Below are 25,832 nucleotides of genomic sequence, written 5' to 3' on the forward strand. Positions count from 1 at the left end.
TCTTGATTTAATGATTTATAGTCTAATTGGATTAATTAGTGCTAAATACATCTTTGATTTATAGTCTAATTGGACTAGTGCTAAATACGGAAATATAATTTGAAGAATATTTGCATGAGTATGCTCCACTTTTGTAATTTAGTACAAGGTTATGAATTTATGTTGCTTTGGTTGTGTTTGCCAGAAAGAGGAAGGAGGAGGGGGTTGAATTGGCAACCCAGATTAACCAAACACTAGCAGTTGGAAAAAGGTATAGGCTAACAAAAACCCAACCCCTTTTAGCTTAGCTTCACTGGAAATTGGCCGATATTAAAATTGATCTAGATTGTCAGGCAATACAAAGAAATTTTATTGCTTCTAGCGAGGAAAGTGAAATCATGAGCTCTTCGGCCCAGACCAAAAAGGTTGAATAAAATTAGGCTAATTAGCTTTAAAATGCTGATGTCAAATACTCACTAGCTGAACAATGATAATCTTATTATTCTGCAAAAAAAACTCAGGCATGTTTCCTTGAACTCTCAGCTCTCGTTTGTTTTCTCTACATCACTCTGTTTCGGCCCTCCCCATTTCCTTATTCTGTCTTCAGCAATTGATGCCTGCATTTCACACCAATTTAGTCAATCCTTCCATTCTTAACATGGGCTAATCGTTGAACACTGTTTGTGTTATGCAACTATATATTTAAGATTGAAGATGATTGTTTTCTTTCTTTCATTTTTATTTTTGGTAAAATGAATTTCAATGAGGATGGTTTTGCTAGTGTATGCTATGTGAGAAAAAGGTTTACCTCTTTGTTCCAGTTGGTCCTATAAACTATAATGAAAAGTACACCAGTCTGTACGATCGTTCCAATCATCATGCCGTACCAAATCCCCTGCAAAATTGAGAATGACAATGGAGTTCATGTTTCACATAAAAAAGAAAGGGTAAGAAATTCATTTACTTGGTGATACATGGCTTATCTGAAGCAATATGAGGTCCTCTTTGAGTATTACAAGTTTGTGATTGTTTTTTCTTTTCATTTTTGTTTCATAATTATTAAACATTACTAGTATGCTGGCTTTCTACTTCCACCATTTTCACTTGGTAATAGAAATAAAATAAACAAAAAATAGGAGAGCAAGACTTACCGTGACACCCCAATCAAGCTTGTAACCCAGAATGAGACCCAAAGGGATCCCAAAAACGTAGTAACATGCAATGTTCACATAAGCAACAATACCTTGCCATCCTGCCCCAATGGCCACCCCTGTGAAAAAAAATTATTCACCCAATTAATTAAAATCTATTTCCATATCCCTCAAGAATCTGAATTTTTATTTAAAAGAAGAAGATAATATGATATAAAGACTAAAGAGGCTGATGTGTTATAAAACAAAAGATCGAAATTTTTTAACTGGAAAATTTTAAGTTTCTAACCAGAGAGAACAGGTTGAACATTGTTAACGACGATGCAAAGAGCCAGTACTGGTGTAAGATCTTTAACGAGAGTTTCAACACTTGCATCACTCGAAAACAATGATGGGTAGACGTTTCGTGCCAGGATTAGAATGACTGAGATGATAATACCGATCAAGAATGAGGTTACCATGGCCACCACTAATGAAAATTTAGCTGTTCTTGGATGAGATGCTCCCAATTCATTTGACACTCTCACACTGCAAAAAATATATTTTGGTTTTAATTTTTCAGACATTTTGCAATCGAGTATAGAAATATATATAGCTTTGTTGAGGTATGTTTCTCTTTCACTAACCTTATAGCTGCATTCATTCCAAGAGCTTCCATAATTGTCCAGCCCAATATGTTCATGCTACGACAAACATTGGCATAGCAGGAAATAGTTAATCAAAAATAAATTATATTCAAAGCACAATGATAGAATTAATTTCTTAGAAATTATAAAAAGATCCTATTAAGAAAACGTAACTAATATTTTCTTACACTTTATACAAATGATATTGTAAGGACTAATAAAGTTGATACAAACAATTAGAACAAGATCTCATTAAGAAAACATAAATAAAATTGGTTTAAATAAACAAAATCAAACAATCTCTGACATTCTACTCATTGAATGCACATATTTGAAAATGCCAAGAGCAAGAATTAAAATTTGAAATTTCATCACCAATTGATAAAAAATATATATTACCTCATAAAACATAACAGAGAAGTACACCTCAAAAATTGTTTTTTTTTTTTTAAGTGTATATATATATAATTGAAATTAAATTTAAAATTTTCATCAAGTTTTTAATATTAAAAAAATATCTAAAATTATAAATCTATTGATCATTGATTAAATTATAGCAAAACATATATATATATATATATATATACACACACTAGTAAGGGTTGCATGTGTAAAGCATGTGTTGCCCTTTGAGTGAGAAAATTTTAGATAGAATTTTTTTTTGAAGTAATATCAAATCATGTATTTAAATTTAGAATAGTTATTTAAAATATGGTTATCGATTTAGTATGATAATTTCTTAGAACCTATTTACTAAAAATAGTATCTACTTACAAAAAAATTCTATTGAGAATGATAACAAATGTTGTCATCTTCCAATAATAAACAACTAAGTTTTAATAAAACATGATTCTCAAAAAAAAAAAAAAAAAGTTTTAATAAAACATTATATTTAAATTTTCACAATAAATGATGACATAAGCTACAATTGAAACTCTTCATCAAATTAAATACCCACGACCATTTGCAATGAATATTTTGTTATTCACATTCTCCAAAAAAAAAAAAAAAATTGTTATTCATACTTCCTTCTTTATCATTTTATTTTATGAGCCTAACTTCGATGCTTAACTTACTTAATTTTTAAAGTAAAACCTTTTTAAGAAAGAAAACAAATAAAAAAAAAGAACAAAATAACAAAAGACATATGTTATTGAAGTTTTTATTAGATAAAATTATAAATCTAGAAAATTTAAACCTCTAATAAATTAGTGTTCTCTAGGCAACAAATAGAATACCATAAATCATTATTTTAACTTTCTAAGTATGACTAACACACAAAACTCAAAATATATGAAGAAATTTTTTGGGACATTAAAATTTTTTGAGGAATTTTAGATATTGCACGATGAAATATTCTAGGAATCATAAGATTTTGTTAGAATATAACTAAAAGAATAACAACAAGGACTATATGCCTGTCTACAAAATATAAAGGAGGAAATTATTCAATTTTAAAGTTGGGGGATAAAACTACCCCAAACATGAAGGGGGAAAGTACTTTTTTCTATAATTTTTTTTTTATTGGTAAAACTACGTGTTTTTAACTTTAAACAATGTGTTAAAAAAACCCAAGAAAATTGTCCATAAAATAATGAATTTTGGCTCAATAAATTGGCTAAACAAAAAAAAGGTCAAGAATACAATAAATGTCACGATATTTTCTCAATATCTTTATTTTAGCTATGGTGGGTCTTGGTATGATATTTTATAATTTTATTTTAGAGTAATGTTACATCTACAACATTTTCACAACAAATCTTAGATGGTAAATTGTTATTGATTTTTAACTGGGACAGCCACTTTAAACTTCACATTAAGAAAACAACAAACCAAAAACTAACAGAAAAAAATTGTGCGTGAAACAGTAAGTTTTTACTCACCAAATTTGATTAAATCAAAAAAGAAGTATGGGAACACAACAAAATGTCATAATATTTTCACAATATCTTTATTTTCAACCGTAGTAAGTTTCGGTTTGATATATTATTATTTATTTTATAGAAATGTTATCTCCATAATATTTTTATAAAAAATTCTAGATGACAAGTTTTTACTGATTTTAAAATGGATCCATGACAAGTTGTTATCGATTTTAAAATGGACCCATGACAAGTTGTTACTGATTTTACAATTCTAGTTGACAAGTTGTGATGAACCGTACATATTGAATAAATCAAAAAGTATCAAAGTTACTATAGTAGCTTTTACACATTCACACAACAAGTGTTACAACATTTTCATAAAACATTTATTTTCAATTGTAGTTGGTCAAAATCTCATATTTTATTATTTTATTTCAATTTATAAGAAAGTGATATCTCAATGATTGTGAAATTTGTTGTATCAGTATAACAATATCTTTATTTTTAGTTGTGATTAGTTCTAGCATAATATTTTATTTTGACCTATAAGGAATTAACATCTCAACAATTGTGAAAAATATTGTGACAATTTGTTGTGTTAACTAACAGATAATATTAAAAACAAAGTTGACCGGGCGATATTACCGAGAAAAAAAGAAAAAGAAAAAAGAAGGCCAATGAACAGTGCAAATTGAACAAATCAAAAAAAAAAAAAAAAAATGTAGCTACTACTATAATTTTACGCATTTACACTTTTGTTATGAAAGTGTTGTGAAAAATATTGTAGTACTTCTTTTTTCACAATATCTTTATTTCTAGTTGTGGTTGATTCTAATATAATACTTTATTTTGAACTATAAGGAAATAATACCTCAACAATTGTAAAAAATATTGTGGCAATTTATTGTATTAACCAACAACTCTATAAATATTAAAAAATAAATAAATAAAAGAGAAAGAGACAGTGAAATAGTGCAATGATTAAACAAACCAAATTACAGTTTTTGTTACTGTAGCATTAGCGCATTCGACTTTTTATATATAGATATGAATGTTCAATTAGTGTATAAAACACCTTGAACGTTTATACCCCCAATTTATAAATTACCAATTTAAGCTTAATATCAAATAATTAATGTGCAGAATATGAACATAAACTTAAAACAGAATTGATAAACAATCCAAACCAAATAAAATCACATCCACAGCAGAAATTAAATAGCAAAGATTAAGGGAAGAGAGATGCAAACACAAGGACAACACAACGATGTGTTATCGAAGAGGAAACCGAAGCTCTCGGCGTAAAACCTCTTAGCCGCCCTCCAAGAGGTAAATAATCCACTAAAGAATGTAGTTGTGATACATAAACAGCAGAAAACCCTCCATGCCTAATCTACCTAGTGTACCTAAGCCCTCCAAGCTCCTACTCCAATGAGATTATACCAAACCTATTTCTTTTTTAGCTTTCCTGATTCCGCTATAAACCATAGCATCAACCAATATGAAATTGGTCTCTTCTTAAGTGCTTTCCAAAGCACCAAACAGCCTTTTCACATATATGGGTATGGTGAGAAAAAGTTTTGGTAATGTACCTCTCAAGGATGTAGCAATGGAGAGGGTGAGAGTAGAGAAATTTGAAGAGTCTCTATGTAAAGATTAGGGATGAGCCAATATTGTTTTTTTCTAGGGATTCTTTCTCAAAATTCTCTCTGGAAACTCTCTACATTTCGTGGGTATAAGGGTCTATATATAATGGGGTGAGAAAGAAATGCAAAGAGTCAGTTTTTCCCAAACAGGGTGGTCTAGCGACTTGGCCTCGCGAATGGACAGAGTCACGAGTTCAAGTTACGAGCTAACGGCCTGACCAGCTTGAGACTTTTGTCTTGTAGTGCAACAGCTGGCATGACACTTCAACTTCTAGCATGCTTGGCACGTGTGCAACTTCTAGCGGCTTGCAAGCCGCAAGTCACCCACGAGATCCAGTTGCGAGTCCTTGCTTTTTTGCACAATCTTGAGCATTTCTTCACACTCTCTCACACACTACCCTTATATGATTCCCACCTAAATACAAGGTTACTGATTGCTAAAATACAAGTAAATTTGGTACGGAATAAAACCAACAAGATGGTTGATAAAATTTCAACCTTACCAGATATAAAAATGGTGTAGCCCTAGCAACTTTGATGGGACACGACCTTATCAACTTTGATGGAAGAGGCATAAAAGAAAGAACAATGAGATGCAATTCACAATTTAGCTATTATATATATATATATTATATATGCAATTTCACAAACGGTGATGAAGCCATTAAGTCTTATATTACACGAAAATTCACAAACAAACAAACAGCTCGACTCAAGTGTTCCTTGGACCCCATGCACTTAGTGCATTATGACATCTCGAATTATTAATTTTACCATCTATTCAACTACACTCAAAGCAAATCATTTTTGACCAACTATTCAACAATTGTTTGAAATCTGAGTAACAGTGATTTATTCCATTTTTTATATTGTTCAATTGTAACAGATCACAAATTAAGTTTGCCATGGTAACCATTATAAATAGTAAATTAAATAATTCGAGGTGTCACCAACTCTTAGATAGGTTATTTGTGGGATGTGATTTGATGGGAACAAGCCTCTATATATAGTCTATTCAAAATATTTATAAGTAGTTGGGCAACTAATCTTGAAGAGTCACTAACAGATGCTAATAAGGATATCACGAATGACTACAAACCCAAAAAGATATATATATATATATATATATAATTAAGACGAAAATCACAACTACCTGCTTCAATCTAATGAAAATCTATAATTTTATTCTTTTTAAAAAATTAAATATAATACTTCTAAATGTGTTACTTTAAACCTCCTACTTTAATTATTGTACCAAACAAAAGCACAAAACATATATTCCAAGTGTTTCAAAATTTTCAAGCTTTTGACACAATAATAAAAGTGTGGACTTGGAAGTGGCACATTTGAAATTGTGGGTTGTATTTTTCACAAGAATAAAAAATATAATTTTTTTTTCCATTAACTTTCCCCTTTATGTTATGTTTGTCAAATATTGGTTGCAACTTGAAAGAATTATTTATTTATTTTAATTTTTAAATAAGTGAGTTTTCGACTCCCAAAGGAAAGTGCTTTTTTTTTTTTCTTAATAAAAAAAAATTACGTTAAGAAAGTTTTTCATTCGTTGTTTTTTTTTTTTTTTTTTTGGCTGAATAGTAAGTTTTTTTCTTCAAGAAAAAGGGGAATGGGTCCGCTCATTAGACTTTCACAGTTTATTATTGTGTTTGTGCTATGTACCTTGATCTGATTTATTGTCATTTTTGTTCTCATTGTGTTGAAGTGTAGTTAGCATGAGAACTTGTCCACAATTGACATGAGTACTTACAAAAAAAAAAAAAAAAAAAAAAAAAAAAAAAAAAAAAACGTTGCTAGCACGAGTACTTAACAAAAAAAATTAGGACAGCATGAGAAACGTGATGAGAGTATAAGAAATAATGATGAAGAACGAACTTAATAATGATGCTATTCATAAGCTGATTTTGCCCCCATCTTGGAGAATTGCTTCAATCTTAGCGGACATGCAGTCTCTTTTTGTAACTAATGTGTCTGTCTTTTGGGTTCCTAGGCTAGCTAATATGGCAGCTCACTCCCTAACTAAGTGGTCTCTAGTTTGTCATTTTTTTGGTTCTTTTGATTAGGGTAGTTGTCCTCTTTGTTTGCTTATGTAATTAAGAAGGAAAGGCTAAGCTAGCCTTTGTTTGTTTTTTGTTTTTCTGCTCAATAAAATCTTTCTTTTCCATCAAAAAATATATGGGTTTTACAAACATATATTTTAAATTTATATGATTAATTAGGGATTCGGAGAGAGAGAGAGAGAGAGTTACCATATGGACAAGGCATCTACTGAAACTTCCGCATTTTGTAGATACCCAGCAAAGAGAATTAGCGCCATGAAGTACCACACTTCCAAGCTGCACAAAGATTAATTTAGAGATATGTTCATCATTTTAAGGATTAGATTTAAAATTGATCAATGTTGAATGATATGTGAATCCCACAAATTGAAGTAAAATCATGTGAACCAATTGAAAAAGGGAGATCTCATTTGGGTGCGCGTCACCATCATGGATTTTTTTCTTCTTTTGGCTGAATACTCCTTTTTTATTAATATAATCATATAGGATAATTGTTTACCGATAAGATTATATGCAAAGTAATAATACTAATACTTTTTGGAAAGTACAATAATAAACTACTAAATCATGTCTAATCTTTCATTAAAATAATAGAAAAGAGAAGAGAAAAAGAGTAATAATAACACGCCCAGATATGAAACAACTTTGTTCAATAATAGACCAAAAGGAATAAAGCATTTTATACCAAATAGTATAAATTACCTTGAAGATTCGTTTTATCTTTTAGGATGAAATAATTGAAATACAAACTTTATTCAGAAAAAAAAAAAAAAAAAAAGATTTAGTTAATGGATACCTTTAGGTATTTGTTAATAGATTATTTTAGGAAAACTTTAATGTCATTTTTATAAAGAATATAAAAAATTGTCAAAAAATTTTAATTAATTTTTTTTCTTTTTATAAATTATTTTAAAAAATATATATTTACTAACCAATTCCCTTATGTCGATAACCTAAGAAACTTTCAATAGAGTGACAGCATGCATTCATTGATTGGGCACACAAGTCAACTCAAATGGAATCTAAGAACAAATTTAGGTGGGAAGGAAAGTGCACACCCCAGACTGACCAGAGAGAACAAATTAAGCATTTAAGACTACGGCTTGATCAAGATTCGATGTATTGTTTAAGAGGGTTTAAGGAATGTTAAATAATTATGAACTACAATGCAGACAAACAGGTTATTTTTATAGGTACAAATTCAAGATCATTTATATGGATTTTTATTTGTGTACAATTTGATTATTTATTTGTAAAAAATATTTAATGTTATATTAGATACATGTTCTAAAAAAAATACATGCAGATACATTGAACATGTATCCAATGTGTACTTGATAATAAATTAAAGATGATTATATATATGTTTTTCTTGGTAAAATTTGACTTTTAAAAAGAATTTAATTATAGTATAACTGATGCTTAATTATGACATGATTAAACAAAGGGATATTCATTCTGTTTGAGTTTAAATTTGTGCGTCTAACAAAGCAGATGAAATGATGTGAGTTTGATATCTCATATTTTCATTAGCATATTTAGTGTTTACTGAAAGGTAAAACCAAAAGAAAAAAAAAATAGTTAGCTTATTTTTCAAAATATATAGTCTATTTGTTTATTCGTAAAGTTGAAATAAAAACTGAAAATAAGCACAAAATTAGTTAAAAACTTTTTCTGCGAAAAACAGCCACTGAATTGATAGCTGATACTCGATACATTCATGTGGGGCTGGCATACTGGCATCCATGGAACAATGGGCCACCTAGTTTTCCTTTAAAGTTGTAGAATACGACTCAGGTTAGACTTTTCCAAACGAAGGTACAATATTTTCACAAAATTCTACAATGTGTTGCTTATAAGTTCACCCACAATTTTTGAACATATAGTATATTTTCTCAAATAAAACATAGCATTTTGTAGAGGCCATTTTTATTTGATATCCAAACATGATTAGAAGAACATAATCAATGTTGAAAACTTTTTGATTAAAGACAAGAATTCTAATCTAACTTAATCTAAGTGTATATGTATGTGAAACTCTCTCCTGAGGATTTGAACCTTATCCCTGACTTTCACACCCCACAAACACTTATATTTGTGGAGTAATCATCGCAACTAGAGTGTATAGTGGTGTCAATGTTAAAAATTGAAGAAAGAAGACGAGAACTCAAGACTCAGTAGAAAGTAATGAACCTATATTGACAGCCTATGTATTAAATTGTCTTTGTCAACTAGTGCCCTACACATATAAGTTAAGGTTTTTTTTTTTTTTGGTTGGTAAAATTCAGGTATATTTAATACCATACTAAATCATGTTTTTAAAATTTATATTTTAAAAAAAAAATGTTAAATTCTACACATATTGAAAAAACCAAGTGAAAAACCTGCAATCAATGAGTCATTGACAAGTGACAACTCATGTTTTCAAAGTTAGCTAGGGAAGGTTGGAAATTATTAAATTATTACAATTTTTTTTTAAAGATATAAAGTCCTAAAATACTCATGTCTATCCTCTCGTCAGTGCATAGGAGTATTGAATGAAACCCATAATCATAATTATTTCACATCAAAAAAATTTAGTCCGTGTACATACTATATGTTATATGCAAGAAAAGCCAGACACAGGTAAATATATAAGTTTGATATGGTAACATGAACAATTTCTAAAAAATTATAAGATAGAATAGTCTCTATGACATCGATATAATATAAATACGATACAAATATAATATGAGTACGGTATTTTAAATGAAGTGTTTGTGCTTCCTAAGTTACGTGTGAAATATAGATACTTGGAATATCTCTAAATGTGAAGTAATAAATTTCCTAAAAAAAAATTGTGTTTTTTTTTTTTGTTTTTTTGGATGAGAAAACAAAGATAGTGTTAACAGTGACATTACATATGGGTTTCTTACCAGAGCATTACTGCGGAGGCCAGAGATAACTTAACGAATCCCCAAAGATTATGAAACGCCTTCAATGAGAACCCAGACCAAGCTCGACCACAACTCCCACTTAAAATATACAACAGCTGCACTATCACAACGAACCACCAGGACGAGTTCAACACCACCGCCGCACCCACCAGACCCCAATCTAACTTCAAGATCAAAAGCCAGCTAAACAGTGTGTGCAGAACCAATGCCACAGCCGCAATCAAAGCTATCACAAAGATCTTGCTCTGTGATTGCAGAAACTTGACCATCGGAAATGTTAAATATTAGCAACGACGAGATGTGTTATACCATGTTATGTATGCTAGAGTGGATGCGGAAGAGAAAGCATAAAAGAGGAACACTGAGAACACGAGAGTTACGTGGTTCAGCCTTACGGCCTACATCCACGGAGGAATCCCTTAAGGGCTACATCTTTATTGTATGAGAGTGTAGTACAATAACTTCCTGTGTTACAATGAACCCTAACATGAGTATATATAGACGACTAAACCCTAGACTACTAGTACAAGCAGGACTGGGCTTGGGCCTATTACATTGGGCTAATATATGTCTAATATATATCTCTAACACCCTCCCTCAAACTCTAGGCGGAAGCTCGATGAAGGCTTGAGGTTGGATAAGCATGAGAAGATCACTTGGAGATGCCTTGAAGAATGCCTTTGAAGAAACCACAATGAAGAATGTGCCAACTGACTAATTTCGGAGTCTCAAATACAGAAACGGAGCCCAAAATCGGAATCTACGCGAAAAACTGAGCAAGATAGGTCCTTTCGGAACTTTTGACTTTTGGTCAAAAGTCAAAGTCAAAGTCAAAGTCAACTGGTCCAGAGTCAAGTCAACAGTCAAAGTGCTCACGGGTCAGATCCGGGTGGTCCGGGTCGGGTCGGTCCGGGTCGTGGTGCTGACGAGACGACACTGCTGACGTGGCTGATGACGTGTCGCTGACGTGGACTAGGGCTGACGTGGACATGCTTGCGTGGCTGCTGACGTGGATAGGTGACGTCATCGGGTGACGTCAGATGACAACAGCAAAAGTCTTCGGCGCGTGTCAGGCACGTGGGTGTTCCACCGGCACGTGGAGGAGAAGCCGGAAACTAGGGAGGCGCGTGAAGGCGCGTGTGAGCTCGGTTGAGGCCCAGAATTTCTGGTTCTGTAGATCGGTGGACGAGGAGGCCGTTATGGCGGCGCGTGTACCAAGAACACGATCCGGAAGTCAGAATCTGAGGCGGCGCGTGGATGATTTTCCGAAGACAACTGTGGCGCGTGGAGGCGCATGGCAGGGCTTCTGGTGACCGGATTTCTAGGTTTTCCTCACGGGAGGCCGAGGAGCACGTCTGTGGTGTCGGTTTCGACAGGCGAAGGCTTGATGTGCACAGATCTGAAAAGTTAAGTCACGGCTTTGCTTGAGTTTGTGGATCTTGGACACAGCAGTGAGCCGTGGCGGCTGCGAGATGCCGTGGAGTCTAGATCCAGCAGACAAGCATATTTGACTTTTGATGGTGATGTGCACGTGAGAATCTTCTTTGTTGTGTTGAGATGTTTGTTTGATGCCAAGAACGAAGTTTGGCTCTAATACCATGTTAAATATTAGCAACGACGAGATGTGTTATACCATGTTATGTATGCTAGAGTGGATGCGGAAGAGAAAGCATAAAAGAGGAACACTGAGAACACGAGAGTTACGTGGTTCAGCCTTACGGCCTACATCCACGGAGGAATCCCTTAAGGGCTACATCTTTATTGTATGAGAGTGTAGTACAATAACTTCCTGTGTTACAATGAACCCTAACATGAGTATATATAGGCGACTAAACCCTAGACTACTAGTACAAGCAGGACTGGGCTTGGGCCTATTACATTGGGCTAATATATGTCTAATATATATCTCTAACAGGAAAATTTAGAGCGTAAGCAAATAGCTGCGGAAGCATATAAAGTGCGAACATTCCCACTGCGTCCGATATTGCTTCAGTCTGTCCAATCAGTTTCAACAGTGGCGCCGCGAAGATGTACAAAAGACTGAGAAACAAACCTGTGGTGGTCAGGATCACACATGACCTTTGCATGTAAATTCCTAGCATATCAATCTGTCCTGCTCCAAACGCTTGCCCACATAGTGTTTCGAGTGCGCTTCCCATTCCGAGCTATTGAAATTCAATTTTGTTAGAGTAGATACATACACAAAGAAAACCAATTGAGATACAAAGAATCAATATTGTTGACTGTGTGTATTGTAATATTAACAGTAGAGGGTACCATGATGCCCAGCGAGAAGCCGGCGATGACAGAGTTTTCGATGGAGAACGCGGCGAGTTCGAGTGTGCCGACCTGGCCCAGAAAGACTTGAGTGACGGCACCGAGAGAGTATTTGCATATGGAGGTGAAGATGGCTGGGCCGGCGAGGTACCAGAGCTTCTTTGATTCAGTAAGGAAGGCTCTGTAGAAATCGACCGGACTCTTGATGGGAGGGATGTCAGCAGCATCGGCGTTAAAGGTAGCAGTAGAGGAAATGTGTATTGCTACTGGAAGGGACTGTAGCTGGTGTTCTTGCTCTTGGTCCAGTTCTCTGGAGGACGAGAGAAGTGGTTGATTACCGTTCTCCATGAGAGTGAGAGAGAGAGAGAGAGAGAGAGAGAGAAAGAAAGAGAGAGGGAGGGATAGGACTTAAAAGTTATTAAGCTTTTTTTTTTTTTTTTTTTTGATAATCACTTATAAGTTATAATTAAATACTACCATTAATTAATAATGATAATATTGATAAGTAAATAATGATAGTATTTAATTAATTATATTAACACGTGGCAAGTTTTTATTAGTAGAATATAGAGTGGAGCAGGAAAAAAGTAGGTCAGAAGATTTGGATTCAACTTATTACTAGTAAATTGTAGTAGGAAATGATTTGATGTGAACTGCACTAATTCAGACAAGTATATATAATGTTTAAACTCCATACTTTTAGGTTTTTATTTTATTTATTTTTATTTTAAGGGGTTCTTAATAGATTTCTTGTTATGTTACATGTACAACATATTCGTTTAAGTGTTACTGTTCGAACCACTTAATTATTGTCAAATAACATGTGAAGCGATATAAAGACTCATACTACTGAGCCATACCATTTTAGTTTGTTTTTATTGACAAAGATAAGATTTATTGGAACATGAATTTATTGTGAGATAGCTTTTGTTTAGTTATCATAAAAGGAATTGGTATAAGGTTGTTTACTTGTATAAAAAAAATAGTAAGATTGTTTGCTTTTTTAAAAAATTCTATGACCACCATCTTTCTCACAATTATTCTATTTGGCAAACTATGAGTGATGAAAAAAAAAATGGTTAGTTCATGTGAAAATAACATGTCTAGCATGCAAAGCAATGGGTTACGCACATCTTGTTGGTCAAGAATGAAAAATTAATAAATATAAACCAATTTAAGTATCAAATATATTAAAAAATTAAATGACACATCGCAGTTGAACCTCGGTTCGACCTCAAAAATCTTGAGCCTCTCCCTTTCGTAGTTCATTAAACGGTCCGAGTTTCAAAACCATGGTTTGCAATGCATTCAATGCTTTACACTTTGAATTAAGTTTGATTGATTTTTTTTTTTTGGTTAAACCAATCATCCACTATCAATTATACTTGTGAGCTGTGACATATTAAAATTTTTATAGTCACTATTTCAAATCTTTATATATATATATATGGTCAAAGTTGAGAGAAAAATCCAATTAAATTCTAAATTGTAGTCTAATTGTGTGCCACGTGTCTCATCTAATATTTAAATTTGTGTGTCAAGTAAATTATTAGGTACAAAAATCAGAGGACCTAAATTCAATTAGATTCTAAATTGAATTTTAATTGAAGTTCAATTTTATATCATGTGTCTCATCTAATTTTTTAATTTTTGTAAGGGATAATTACACATAACCCACCTGTGGTTTGGGCGAAAATCACTTTGCCCACCCGTGGTTTGAAAAGTATCACTTAACCCACCTAAGATGTGTTTCTGTCACTCTCCGTAATCCACCTCGGTCTCTGCCGTTACAAAAACACCTTTTAACCCCAAAACAGAACATAACGCGAATCAAAATCCCCAAAACTCAAACACTTTTCGAGAGAGAGACCCGAGGTGCGATCAGCTTGTTCTTCGTGGTTTACAGTGTCTGGAGAGGGAGAAAACACTTGTTTTGCATCATCGAACCTAGGAAAGGTATGTGTGACTGCTGTTCATCTGCATTTGGGTCTGTCCTTGATTTAGGGTTTCAGATTTTGTTCAAGTGTGAACTTATTGTATGAAAGTCTAAATTTGTACTTCCCAGGAATCGTGTTATGTTGATATGTCTTCATCAAGTGGTAATTTCTCGGGTTCATGTGGACATATGTGCAATGAGCAGACTTGTGTTTTGAGAACAAGTTTGAGTTTGTACAATTTTGGGAGGAGGTTCTTGGGTTGTAGCCGTTATAAGGTTGGTCCTAAGTGTCATTTCTTTGTTTGGATTGATAACCCAACCTGTCCTCGTGGGAATGAAACTGCACCTTTGGCTCTAGAGAAGATGTTTAGGCTTTAGAGTGCTCTCCAACTTGCAAATGAGAGGGAAAGGACAGCTCTGGAAATGGTAGAAGAAGCTAGGCAAATGGAAGAAAAGGCTCTTGAAGAGGAAGCCAAAGCCAAGGAGAGGGAGAGAAAGGCTCGAGTTGTCTGTGCAAAAGCTAAGGAAAAAGCCATGTTTGTTGAAGAGAAGGAAAGAATGTGGAAGTCTGCATGCATTTTGTCATGGATCTTTTTTGTTATTGTTATGTTGTTGTGTTTTGGCTCAATTGAGTTCTCTGGAGTGAAGAGACCTAGATTGTTGCCCCTGAAGTAGTTAATTGGTTAGTAGAGATAGTTATGGCAATGGTGTTAATGAATTTGCATTGTAATAGCACTAGCCTACTGATGTAATGTTTTGATGTGTCAATGAATGAAGAATTGGTCAATTATTGAGTATTTTGTGCATATCATAACAACCATTCAATGGAAGAATTATTGGTCATGCCACTAGTCGAAGGGCATTTAATGAAAGAAGTATTGGTCAATTATCAATGACCTGTGCATACCATAACAACCATTCCACAATAAAAACTTCCATACACTATATTGGAAAAATATACTTGGACACAATCTATAGTAGTAATAAATAAACTTCCATATAATTTGGCTGTGCATACCATAACAACCATTCCACAATAAAAACATCTATACACTATATTAGAAAAATATACTTGGACACAATTTGTAGTAGCAATAAATAAACTTTCATATAATCTAGTTTGGACAAATATTGTTCCATACAAACTGTAATATCACAACTTCCATATAACAACCTGGAGTGTATTGTACCTTAATTACAAAAAAGCACATTCCAAGGCCAGCTACATATATATATATACATACACACATCTATACACATACATATAATTGCTCAAAACAAGGTGATTGTTTTTTACACTAATTGATAATTACAAAAGGCCAACAGTGGTCTTCATAAAATTAAAAAAAAAAAAAAAAAAAAAAAAAAAAAAACCAAAAAGGCCCACATGTTCCCACTAGCTTTACTCCTAATGCTGGCATGCATATCCACTAGCTTCATTCATTTTTTGCCTTTACACTTTCCTCATTCCACCCACTGGATTCATTTTTGGTGGCCTTTGTGCAGCAAGCTGTCCTCTAGTCCTCACACCACCAGTTCTCCCATTTGCATGTGAAGGCTACAAAATAAAAAATAGATCCACTTGTTAAAAAATATCCCAGTCTACACAACCATCCAAGACTAAGTTACCTGTGAAGAACTTGGTAAGGTATCCCAGGTCTCCCTAGGTGTGTGAAACTCTGGTTGTGAGGAAGAGAACCATTTTGCTCTCTTGTGAGATGGTCTAGGTTGATTTCCTTACTGTGAGGATGAAGGCTGAGTGGCAGACATCATGTTGTAGGTTTGGGTAGGCTGCTAGGATGGTGGCTGAGGTGCAGGCTGAGGTGTAGATCTATGTGCAAGCACCCCTCCCCTTGCCTACAACAAAACTCAGTTTCAATACAGTGTTTATTGTAAGTTTAAAAACAAGTTTTTTTTTTTTTTTTTTTTTTTTTTTTTTTTTTTTTTTTTTCATTTAAATCCTAATTACTTACAGCTTTTTCTCTTTGAAGTCTCTGTCTCCTCTGCCATGGTGTCTCCCTAGTGATGCCAACCTTGCACCCTCTTGAATTATGCCCTTCCTTTTTGCATTTCCCACATCTTACAGGTCTACTCAGTCTACTTGCTTTGTAAGGGTTCCTAGGCTCATTAGAAGCCCTCTTTCTTTGCTTGGGTAGTCTGCCTGGTGGTTTGTATATGTGAGGTGCTAGGGGAGCAAGCTGTCCAGTCTCAGCCCATTCTGACTGGCCAGGCATGGGAAGAAGTATCTCCATGTAAGTTTCTTTGAAGTAGCATGGGTGGGTATAGTCTTCTGGTGTCTCAATGTTTGTATAAATGGTTGTTATGGCATGTTTGCAGGGAATGCCATTTAAATCCTAAGACCTACAGCTATATGTCTTCTTCACCAAATCAACTACATGCCTCTCATACTAACTGCCTACCTTATAAAGGAAACTACCAGCTGGGATAGCACTAAATGGCTTACTTTCAACTTTCAATTTCTCCAACCTATCTTGTATGCTTGGACACAACTTTCCAGCATACTTCTGTATCCCTTCCCTTTTTGTGTAAAGCCTAGTCATAAGTCTAACCCTAATCCACTCCAACATTGCCAAGATAGACTTGTCCCTAGAGTTCAATATCATTGCATTAAAAGACTCACTCAAATTATTTACCAAACAATCTGTTAAGGCCCTAGGAGTGAAGTGTGACCTTGTCCACTGTGCAGGTGCAATGTTTGCAAGATACTCATATGTCTTTTCATCCAAATCCCTTATGTACTGCATGCATCTCTCAAACTCCCTTATTGTTGTGGCAGCAGCACACCTCCATGATGCATCCTTCAGCTCCAACCCCTTGTGATCAACTTTGAAATTGTTGTAGATGTATTTCACACAGTATCTATGCTCCACGATAGGGAATAGTGTCTCTATTGCAGGTATAAGCCCCTGTAAATAAGCAAACAAACAAACAAAACAAGTTAGTTCAGCAAACAAAATCAACTATTCAAGTGTAACTGAACAAAACAAAACTTGCATACCTTTTGCCCATCAGAAATAAAGACCAACTGAAGCTCCTCTGGCCCCCCTATATCATCAGCAAAAATTTCCAAAAACCATATCCAAGACTCCCTGGTTTCTTGTTCCACAACAACCATGACTACTGGAAAAATGTTGTCATTTGCATCCTTGGCAGTGGCAGATAAGATTTGCCCACCAAATTTGTGTTTTATGTGACAACTATCTAAACCTATAAATGGTCTGCATCCACCTAAAAATCCTACCTTCTGAGCATTGAACCTAACATACATCCTCTTAAATTTTGGCTGGGAAGTCTCCTCAACCATTTCTGTCTGCAGTATAACCCTACTCCCCTTGTCTACAGTGGTTATCATTTGTGCATAGTCCCTAAGGACAGCATATTGCAGTTGCTCATCTCCATTTATCAAATCCTTTGCCTTTCTCTTTGACCTATATACTTGGTTTACACTTAGGTCAACAGATAAATTTTGCATCACATGGTTGTGTACACCACTCACCTCTCAATTTGGATTTTTGCTAAAATCCTTAATGAACCTCTTAGCATCATAAGCTGATGTTGCTTGGCTGTTTTTAAAAGACTTGGGGCAAGTACAGTCATCAGTCAAGATCTTAATTTGAAATGTTAGCTCTCCACATATTTGAGATGCATAACATCTCCACCCACACCCATTCTTGCAGTGAACTGATATCTTGGTCCTCTTATTAAGCTTGAATTTGATGTCAATAGGTTTTTTGATTGCATACTCCCTCAAAGCAGCTCTGAACACCTTTGCATTAGTGAACTTCATCTCCTTCTTCAGTACAACATTTCTCATGTCACTCTTAGCATTAAACTCTACTTGCTCAGGCACCTGCTCATCATCAGACCCATCCATGCTTACCAAGTCATCCTCAGGGTTGGCTCAGCCCACTCAGGGTCTGCATGGAATGCATTGCTTGATTCTAGGGCTGTGTGGGGTGCATTGCTTGATTCTGGGGTTGTGTGGGGTGCATTGCTTGATTCTGGGTTTGTATTGGGAGCAGAACCTTGTGGAGTTGAGTTTTGAGCAGCAAATATATCATCACCAAAGTCATCCCCCTCTAGACCTTCATTTAGCCAATCATCATCATCATCATCTTCTCCTTCAACATTTTGTTCTTCATCTCTTGCATCAATCTCAACATCCTCAACATCTTCTTCATCATCACTCTCATCATCATTCTCATCATCTTCATCATAATCACTATCCAAATCTATTTCAACCCTTGCTGCATCACCACTTGCATGACCACCTACACCATCTGCCACTCCCCCTCCATCACCACCTACACCACCATCTGCCACTCCCCCTGCATCAGGATACTCAACTGCCAATGACTCCACATCTATGTCAGTATAGATTATGATTTTTTCAGCACGCCATGCCTTATGAAGGTTAGTCATGTTTACGACATCTGTATCTATTTCTATGTCTCTTAAATCATGTTGTAGATCACCTTCAGGAAGTAAATACTTATATCTACTGTGTTCTTTAGGAGCACCAACTAGATAGCATAAATCCCGAATTTCAAAGTAACTCAACTTGTCAAGGTCAATTTCTGTCAGTAAACGTACAGATCCACCCACATATTGTATGGTTAGCTCCTCCACAAAACATCCCCCAACATGAATTTCAATGTCAAATGTGAAGTCAACCATCTGCAATTAAAATAAATAGTTTGTTTACACACTGACATGCAGAAAATGACAAGAAGCCAAAAGAGACAACAACACACGGACAAAGGACCATATAAAGCACATGCAAAACCAGATTCCCAACAAATTCATAGGGACCACACTACCCACAGTTCACAAACAAGTGCAATCATTGACAAATAAACTTGATTCTTTCAGGTATATGCATTATAGAAACAACCATAGCAAAATACATATCCTAAGCGATTCTACACATAAATAGCAAAATGCACATTTAACATACAAAAAAATTTTTATTGTGCAAATGAACAGCAAAACCTAACTACGTGGGTGGGTCACGATAAAAAAATGACATCAAGAACCCAAATGCAGATGAAAAACAATCACACATACCTTGCCTAGGTTCGATGATGCAAAACAAGTGTTTTCTCCCTCTCCAGACGCTCCAAACCACGAAGAACAAGCCTGATTGCACCTTGGGTCTCTCTCTCGAAAAGTGTTTGAGTTTTGGGGGTTTTGATTCGCGTTATGTTCTATTTTGGGATAAAAGGTGTTTTTGTAACGGCAGAGATTGAGGTGGGTTACGGAGAGTGACGAAAACACACCTCAGGTGGGTTAAGTGATACTTTTCAAACCATGGGTGGGCAAGGTGATTTTCGCCCAAACCACAGGTGGGTTATGTGTAATTATACCTTTTTGTAATCAGTGAATTATTGAGTGCAAAAACCAAGGAGTCTAGATCCAATTAGATTCAAAATCATATACTCCCTCCGTCTTAATTTGTTTGTCCTTTTTGAAAAGTCAAACTTTTTAAAGGAACATCATTTATTGTCTTGTCTATCTTATAAAAATGTATATGCTTACAAAACTACCCTTAAATAAATTTTACAGTTTTTAAAAAAAAAAAGATTTTCTCTTAGTGAGGCAACTAAAAAGGTGTCCCAATTAGATTGATTTTTTAAAATATTTGTTAGTTTTCTTTTCAAATAGTTTGGAAAATAAAGTAGGGGCATACTAGGAATATTAGTAAATTAATAACTTTTATTTTAGAAACATAACTATATTTTGGGACATCCCAAAATGGAATAAAGGACAAACAAACTGGAACGGAGGGAGTATATATATATATATATATATATATATGGGATAATTACACTAAACTTACCTGTGGTTTGGGCAAAAATCACATTGTCTACTTGTAATTTGAAAAGTATTATTTAACCCACCTGAGGTATGATCCATTGTTTTCCGTAACTCACCTCTGTTAAAATCAGGGGTAAATAGGTATTTTTGCTCAAATTTTATGTCTCTCTCCTCCCAAAACAAAAAATAGCATAAAAATATAAGAGAAACAAGATCAAAAAGTGGTATTGATCTATCTCTTAATTCACATAAATCTTGAACATGAAGAACATACCTAAAAAAATAAAACTCAGATCAACCTACACAAATAACTGAACTATACAATATTGCCCTTCAAAACAGGACTCTTGTTTCCTATATTGTACTGAAGTATACTTCTTTCTTTGGCAGTACCAAGCCCTAGTGTTGCCTGAGAAAACCCAAATAAACATTATCATTCACAATAACAGTCAAAACCCAATTCAGGAAACCTCAAAATCTCTTTAATACTCACACGGCATAGAAGATTTGAATCACACACATCCTATACCATTTCTATGAATCGAAATGAACAAAAATTTTCAAACCCAGTTCAAATAAAACTCAAACTTTTTACAAAAAGCAACCAATACCAACAAAAAACATCAAAACCAGAGCTATAAATCAAAATAAAACCTAGGACATGCCGTGACCTGATCCACCGAGATCTTCCTCTTTCGTGACCCGATCCACTGCAATAACATGTCGTTGGGGTACAGGAAACCCTAATAACCCCTCGCTTCCAACAACTTCAGCTCCCTCCATGACCACACCAAGGACATCTTGAGTGTCGTCATCGCTCTCCTCTTCGGTGTTGGCTGCGGAGCCCTCATCGCCGCCACCATGTACCTCGCTTGGTCTCTTTTCTCCCATCGCTTCTCTTCCTCCGAATACTCCGCTTTCCCCTCTTTTTGTTGCCTTTTTGGCCTCCGTACTTTACAACTTATGGCCTGCCAATAACGCACAAGCTCTTCGTTCTCTACCCACCCTTGATTTTCTTGATCCCCTCGGATCACCCTCTTTTAAGTAGGACCATCTTCCCTCAGTGTGGCACCTCTATAACAAATCAAACCCCGAGACCCACTTCATCAAAGATGGTAAAATTTTGAGAAAATTTCACAAACCCTAACTATATGGGTGGGTCGCGATAAAAAAATGCCATTAACAACCCAAATGCAGATCAATAGCAGTCACACATACCTTCCCTAGCTTCGATGTTGCGAAACTTGTGTTTTCTTCCCCTCCAGACACTCCAAACCACGAAGAACACAACAGGTCTCTCTATCAAAAAGTTTTTGAGTTTTGGGTGTTTTGATTCGCGTTATGTTGTGTTTTGGGGTTAAGAGGTGTTTTTGTAACGACTGGGCTTGAGGTGGGTTACGGAGATTGACGAAAACATATCACAGGTGGTTAAGTGATACTTTTCAAACCACGGGTAGGTAAAGTGATTTTCGCCCAAACCACAGGTGGGTTATGTGTAATTATCCCATAAAAAATGTTGGAAAATGTGTAGTTGTTAAAAAAAGAATAAATAATGAATGAAGAAATAATATTTAAATGAGATAGAGAATAAGATAGAGAATTTGTTAGAAAATATATTTGAAAAAGTGGATAGCTAAAAGGTAAAAGTCACTGTTCATTCTCCAAACAGTACAAAAATTTGCCTAATCTACTGGAGATGCTCTTAGATAATCAATTTTTATTTAATAAGAGTTACTAAATAAAGTAACTGTCAAGACAGTTAAAAATGTACATATGATTAAAAGAAGAGAAAACTAGTTTTTCTCTACAAGATCTTTTGAATACATTTTTCCAAAGAAAATTCAACATACTTAAGAACTAATTGAGAGACTATTCATCTTAGGCACCATGTGGAATTAGGGTGAAGATTTAAAATCTTATGAAGTCGTGTTTTTGAATTTCACTGTATTAAGGTACGCTTTCTATTTTTTGTTCTAGAATTCAAGGTTATATGTTATCTCTCATGATTGAAGTAGATCACTGTGTTGCTTTTGCTATGAGTTTTGTATGAGATGCAAAACTAGTTTTTCCAACACTGTATGTAACAATTTTCTTGGTGTTGACTTTTCTTCTGTTGTATGGTGTAATTTGTCTGGATTAGGAGGATGTCTAATCTATCTCTAATGCTCTTGCATTTTGTTAATCTCTCTCTCTCTCTTCTTTTCCATTGTATTTTGCTGATATCATTGTCTCCATAGCAGTAGCCAACAAATCCTACAGTGTGTTGTGCAATGTCGATTGTTGCCTTAGCTAGACATCACTTTAGTTTTTGATGATACTGTTTTGGTTACTAGGTGATCAAAAATTCTAAAACCACATAATAAACCAGAACCTTTGCCATAATTGTCCATGTGACAAACTGTAAGTGGTAGAGAAAAACTTGTGGAATCATGTGAAAGTGACATTATGTAGCTAGTCACAGTCCACCACATAAAATAATTGTGGAAAAAGTTGTGACTTTTTATGTGGCACTAGAATTACTCCTGGGTGATAGGTGGGTGGTTTGGTTTTTAAGGATATATATTTTGTTGAATGAGTAATAATGGGACATTGTTCTACATCTTGATTTAATGATTTATAGTCTAATTGGATTAATTAGTGCTAAATACATCTTTGATTTATAGTCTAATTGGACTAGTGCTAAATACGGAAATATAATTTGAAGAATATTTGCATGAGTATGCTCCAGTTTTGTAATTTAGTACATGGTTAAGAATTTATGTTGCTTTTGTTGTGTTTGCCAGAAAGAGGAAGGAAGAGGGGGTTGAATTGGCAACCCAGATTAACCAAACACTAGCAGTTGGAAAAAGGTATAGGCTAACAAAAACCCAACCCCTTTTAGCTTAGCTTCACTGGAAATTGGCCGATATTAAAATTGATCTAGATTGTCAGGCAATACAAAGAAATTTTATTGCTTCTAGCGAGGAAAGTGAAATCATGAGCTCTTCGGCCCAGACCAAAAAGGTTGAATAAAATTAGGCTAATTAGCTTTAAAATGCTGATGTCAAATACTCACTAGCTGAACAATGATAATCTTATTATTCTGCAAAAAAAACTCAGGCATGTTTCCTTGAACTCTCAGCTCTCGTTTGTTTTCTCTACATCACTCTGTTTCGGCCCTCCCCATTTCCTTATTCTGTCTCCAGCAATTGATGCCTGCATTTCACACCAATTTAGTCAATCCTTCCATTCTTAACATGGGCTAATCGTTGAACACTGTTTGTGTTATGCAACTATATATTTAAGATTGAAGATGATTGTTTTCTTTCTTTCATTTTTTATTTTTGGTAAAATGAATTTCATTGAGGATGGTTTTGCTAGTGTATGCTATGTGAGAAAAAGGTTTACCTCTTTGTTCCAGTTGGTCCTATAAACTATAATGAAAAGTACACCAGTCTGTACGATCGTTCCAATCATCATGCCGTACCAAATCCCCTGCAAAATTGAGAATGACAATGGAGTTCATGTTTCACATAAAAAAGAAGGGTAAGAAATTCACTTGGTGATACATGGCTTATCTGAAGCAATATGAGGTCCCTTTGAGTATTAAAAGTTTGTGATTGTTTTTTCTTTTCATTTTTATCTCACAATTATTAAACATTACTAGTATGCTTACTTGCTACTTCCACCAGTTTTACTTGGTAATAAAAATGAATAAACAAAAAATAGGAGAGCAAGGCTTACCGTGACACCCCAATCAAGCTTGTAACCCAGAATGAGACCCAAAGGGATCCCAAAAACGTAGTAACATGCAATGTTCACATAAGCAACAGTACCTTGCCTTCCTGCCCCAATGGCCACCCCTGTGAAAAAAAATTATTCACCCAATTAATTAAAATTTATTTCCACATCCCTCAAGAATCTGAATTTTTATTTAAAAGAAGAAGATAATATGATATATAGACTAAAGAGGCCGAAGTGTTATAAAACAAAAGATCGAAATTTTTTAACTAGAAAATTCTAAGTTTCTAACCAGAGAGAACAGGTTAAACATTGCTAACGACGATGCAAAGAGCCAGTACTGGTGTAAGCTCTTTAACGACAGTTTCAACACTTGCATCACTCGAAAACAAGGATGGGTACACGTTTCGTGCCAGGATTAGAATGACTAAGATGATAATTCCGATCAAGAATGAGGTTACCACGGCCACCACTAATGAAAATTTAGCTGTTCTTGGATGAGATGCTCCCAATTCATTTGACACTCTCACACTACAAAAAATATATTTTGGTTTTAATTTTTCAGACATTTTGCGATCGAGTACAGAAATATACATAGCTTTGTTGAGGTGTGTTTCTCTGTCACTAACCTTACAGCTACATTCATTCCAAGAGCTTCCATAATTGTCCAGCCCAATATGTTCATGCTACAACAAACATTGGCATAGCAGGAAATGGTTAATCAAAAATAAATTATTTTCAAAGCACAATGATAGAATTAATTTCTTATACTTTATAAAAAGATCCTATTAAGAAAACGTAACTAATGTTTTCTTACACTTTATACAGATGATATTGTAAGGACTAATAAAGTTGATACAAACAATTAGAACAAGATCTCATTAAGAAAACATAAATAAAAATTGGTTTAAATAAACAAAATCAAACAATCTCTGACATTCTACTCATTGAATGCACATATTTGAAAATGCCAAGAGCAAGAATTAAAGATTGAAATTTCGTCACCAATTCATAAAAAATACTATATCACCTCATAAAACATAACAGAAAAGTACACGTCAAAAAAAAAAAAAATATATATATATATATATATTAAAAAAATAATAGCGAAGTTTTCCTTCCTTACACTAAATAAAAAGATTGATTTATATATTTACTTATATTTGTACATGCGATGTCGATGAACATATTTTACATATGAGATATAAATTTTCTAAAAAAAATGTGTTAAATTTAAAATTTTCATCAAGTTTTTAATATTAAAAAAAATCTAAAATTATAAATCTATTGATATATTCCATGAAAATTCACAAACAAACCGGTACCGCGACCCAAGTGCTCCTTGGACCCCACGCACTTAGTGCATTATAACATCTCGAATTATTAATTTTACCATCTATTCAACTACACTCAAAAGCAAATCATTTTTGACCAACTATTCAACAATCTTTTGAAGTCCGAGTGACGGTGATTTATTCCATTTTTTATATTGTTCAATTGTAACAGATCACAAATTAAGTTTGCCATGGTAACCATTATGAATAGTAAATTAAATAATTCGAGATGTCACCAACTTTTAGATAAGTAATTTGTGGTAGTGGTGTGCAGAAAACCCACCGACTCACCAAACCCGACCTGACCCAACCCGACCTGACCCAACCCAACCCGACCCACCGGGTTGGGTCGGTTTTTAAGACTTGGTGGGTTGGGTTGGGTTACAAAAGAATTTTTTATAGCTGGTCGGGTTGGGTTTGGGTCGTAAAATTACAAACCCGCCAAACCC

At 34.4% G+C, this 25,832-nt stretch overlaps 2 protein-coding genes and 1 long non-coding RNA gene across 3 annotated transcripts; all 3 read right to left on the reverse strand.

The window, feature by feature from the left end:
- Positions 1-493: 493 nt before the first annotated feature.
- LOC115979527 (protein DETOXIFICATION 29-like) lies at positions 494-12,945 on the reverse strand. The gene is made up of 9 exons (XM_031101584.1): positions 12,556-12,945; positions 12,194-12,443; positions 10,258-10,549; positions 7,532-7,618; positions 1,757-1,813; positions 1,420-1,658; positions 1,131-1,249; positions 788-874; positions 494-596 (listed from the first exon to the last, which is right to left on the reverse strand). Exons 1-9 carry the CDS (start codon positions 12,901-12,903, stop codon positions 519-521), a joined length of 1,557 nt encoding a protein of 518 aa, XP_030957444.1. The 5' UTR covers positions 12,904-12,945; the 3' UTR covers positions 494-518.
- A 3,954-nt stretch (positions 12,946-16,899) lies between these two features.
- Positions 16,900-18,386, reverse strand: LOC115981155. Its single transcript, XM_031103330.1, has 3 exons — positions 18,046-18,386; positions 17,511-17,940; positions 16,900-17,418 (listed from the first exon to the last, which is right to left on the reverse strand). The coding sequence occupies exons 1-3, from the start codon at positions 18,384-18,386 to the stop codon at positions 16,900-16,902; spliced, it is 1,290 nt and encodes a 429-aa protein (XP_030959190.1).
- A 5,035-nt stretch (positions 18,387-23,421) lies between these two features.
- Positions 23,422-24,140, reverse strand: LOC115979528. Its single transcript, XR_004089075.1, has 3 exons — positions 24,053-24,140; positions 23,717-23,803; positions 23,422-23,524 (listed from the first exon to the last, which is right to left on the reverse strand). It is a non-coding gene; the product is annotated as an uncharacterized LOC115979528 (long non-coding RNA).
- Positions 24,141-25,832: the final 1,692 nt, after the last annotated feature.

Source organism: Quercus lobata, chromosome 3 (genome assembly GCF_001633185.2).
Source record: "Quercus lobata isolate SW786 chromosome 3, ValleyOak3.0 Primary Assembly, whole genome shotgun sequence".
In the NCBI taxonomy this organism is placed as follows: domain Eukaryota; kingdom Viridiplantae; phylum Streptophyta; class Magnoliopsida; order Fagales; family Fagaceae; genus Quercus; species Quercus lobata.

What these genes read in the sequence shown, in the direction of transcription:
- LOC115979527 (XM_031101584.1), bottom strand. Translation starts at nt 12,903, where the DNA reads ATGGAGAACGGTAATCAACCACTTCTCTCGTCCTCCAGAGAACTGGAC. An exon ending in GCTTCTCGCTGGGCATCATG is followed by an intron (nt 12,444 to 12,555) that starts GTACCCTCTACT and finishes GAATTTCAATAG; the next exon opens with CTCGGAATGGGAAGCGCACT. An exon ending in TGCTTACGCTCTAAATTTTC is followed by an intron (nt 10,550 to 12,193) that starts CTGTTAGAGATA and finishes ATTTAACATTTC; the next exon opens with CGATGGTCAAGTTTCTGCAA.
- LOC115981155 (XM_031103330.1), bottom strand. Translation starts at nt 18,386, where the DNA reads ATGGATGGGTCTGATGATGAGCAGGTGCCTGAGCAAGTAGAGTTTAAT. An exon ending in TCAGCTTATGATGCTAAGAG is followed by an intron (nt 17,941 to 18,045) that starts GTTCATTAAGGA and finishes CCAAGTATATAG; the next exon opens with GTCAAAGAGAAAGGCAAAGG. An exon ending in TTATTTCTGATGGGCAAAAG is followed by an intron (nt 17,419 to 17,510) that starts GTATGCAAGTTT and finishes GCTTATTTACAG; the next exon opens with GGGCTTATACCTGCAATAGA.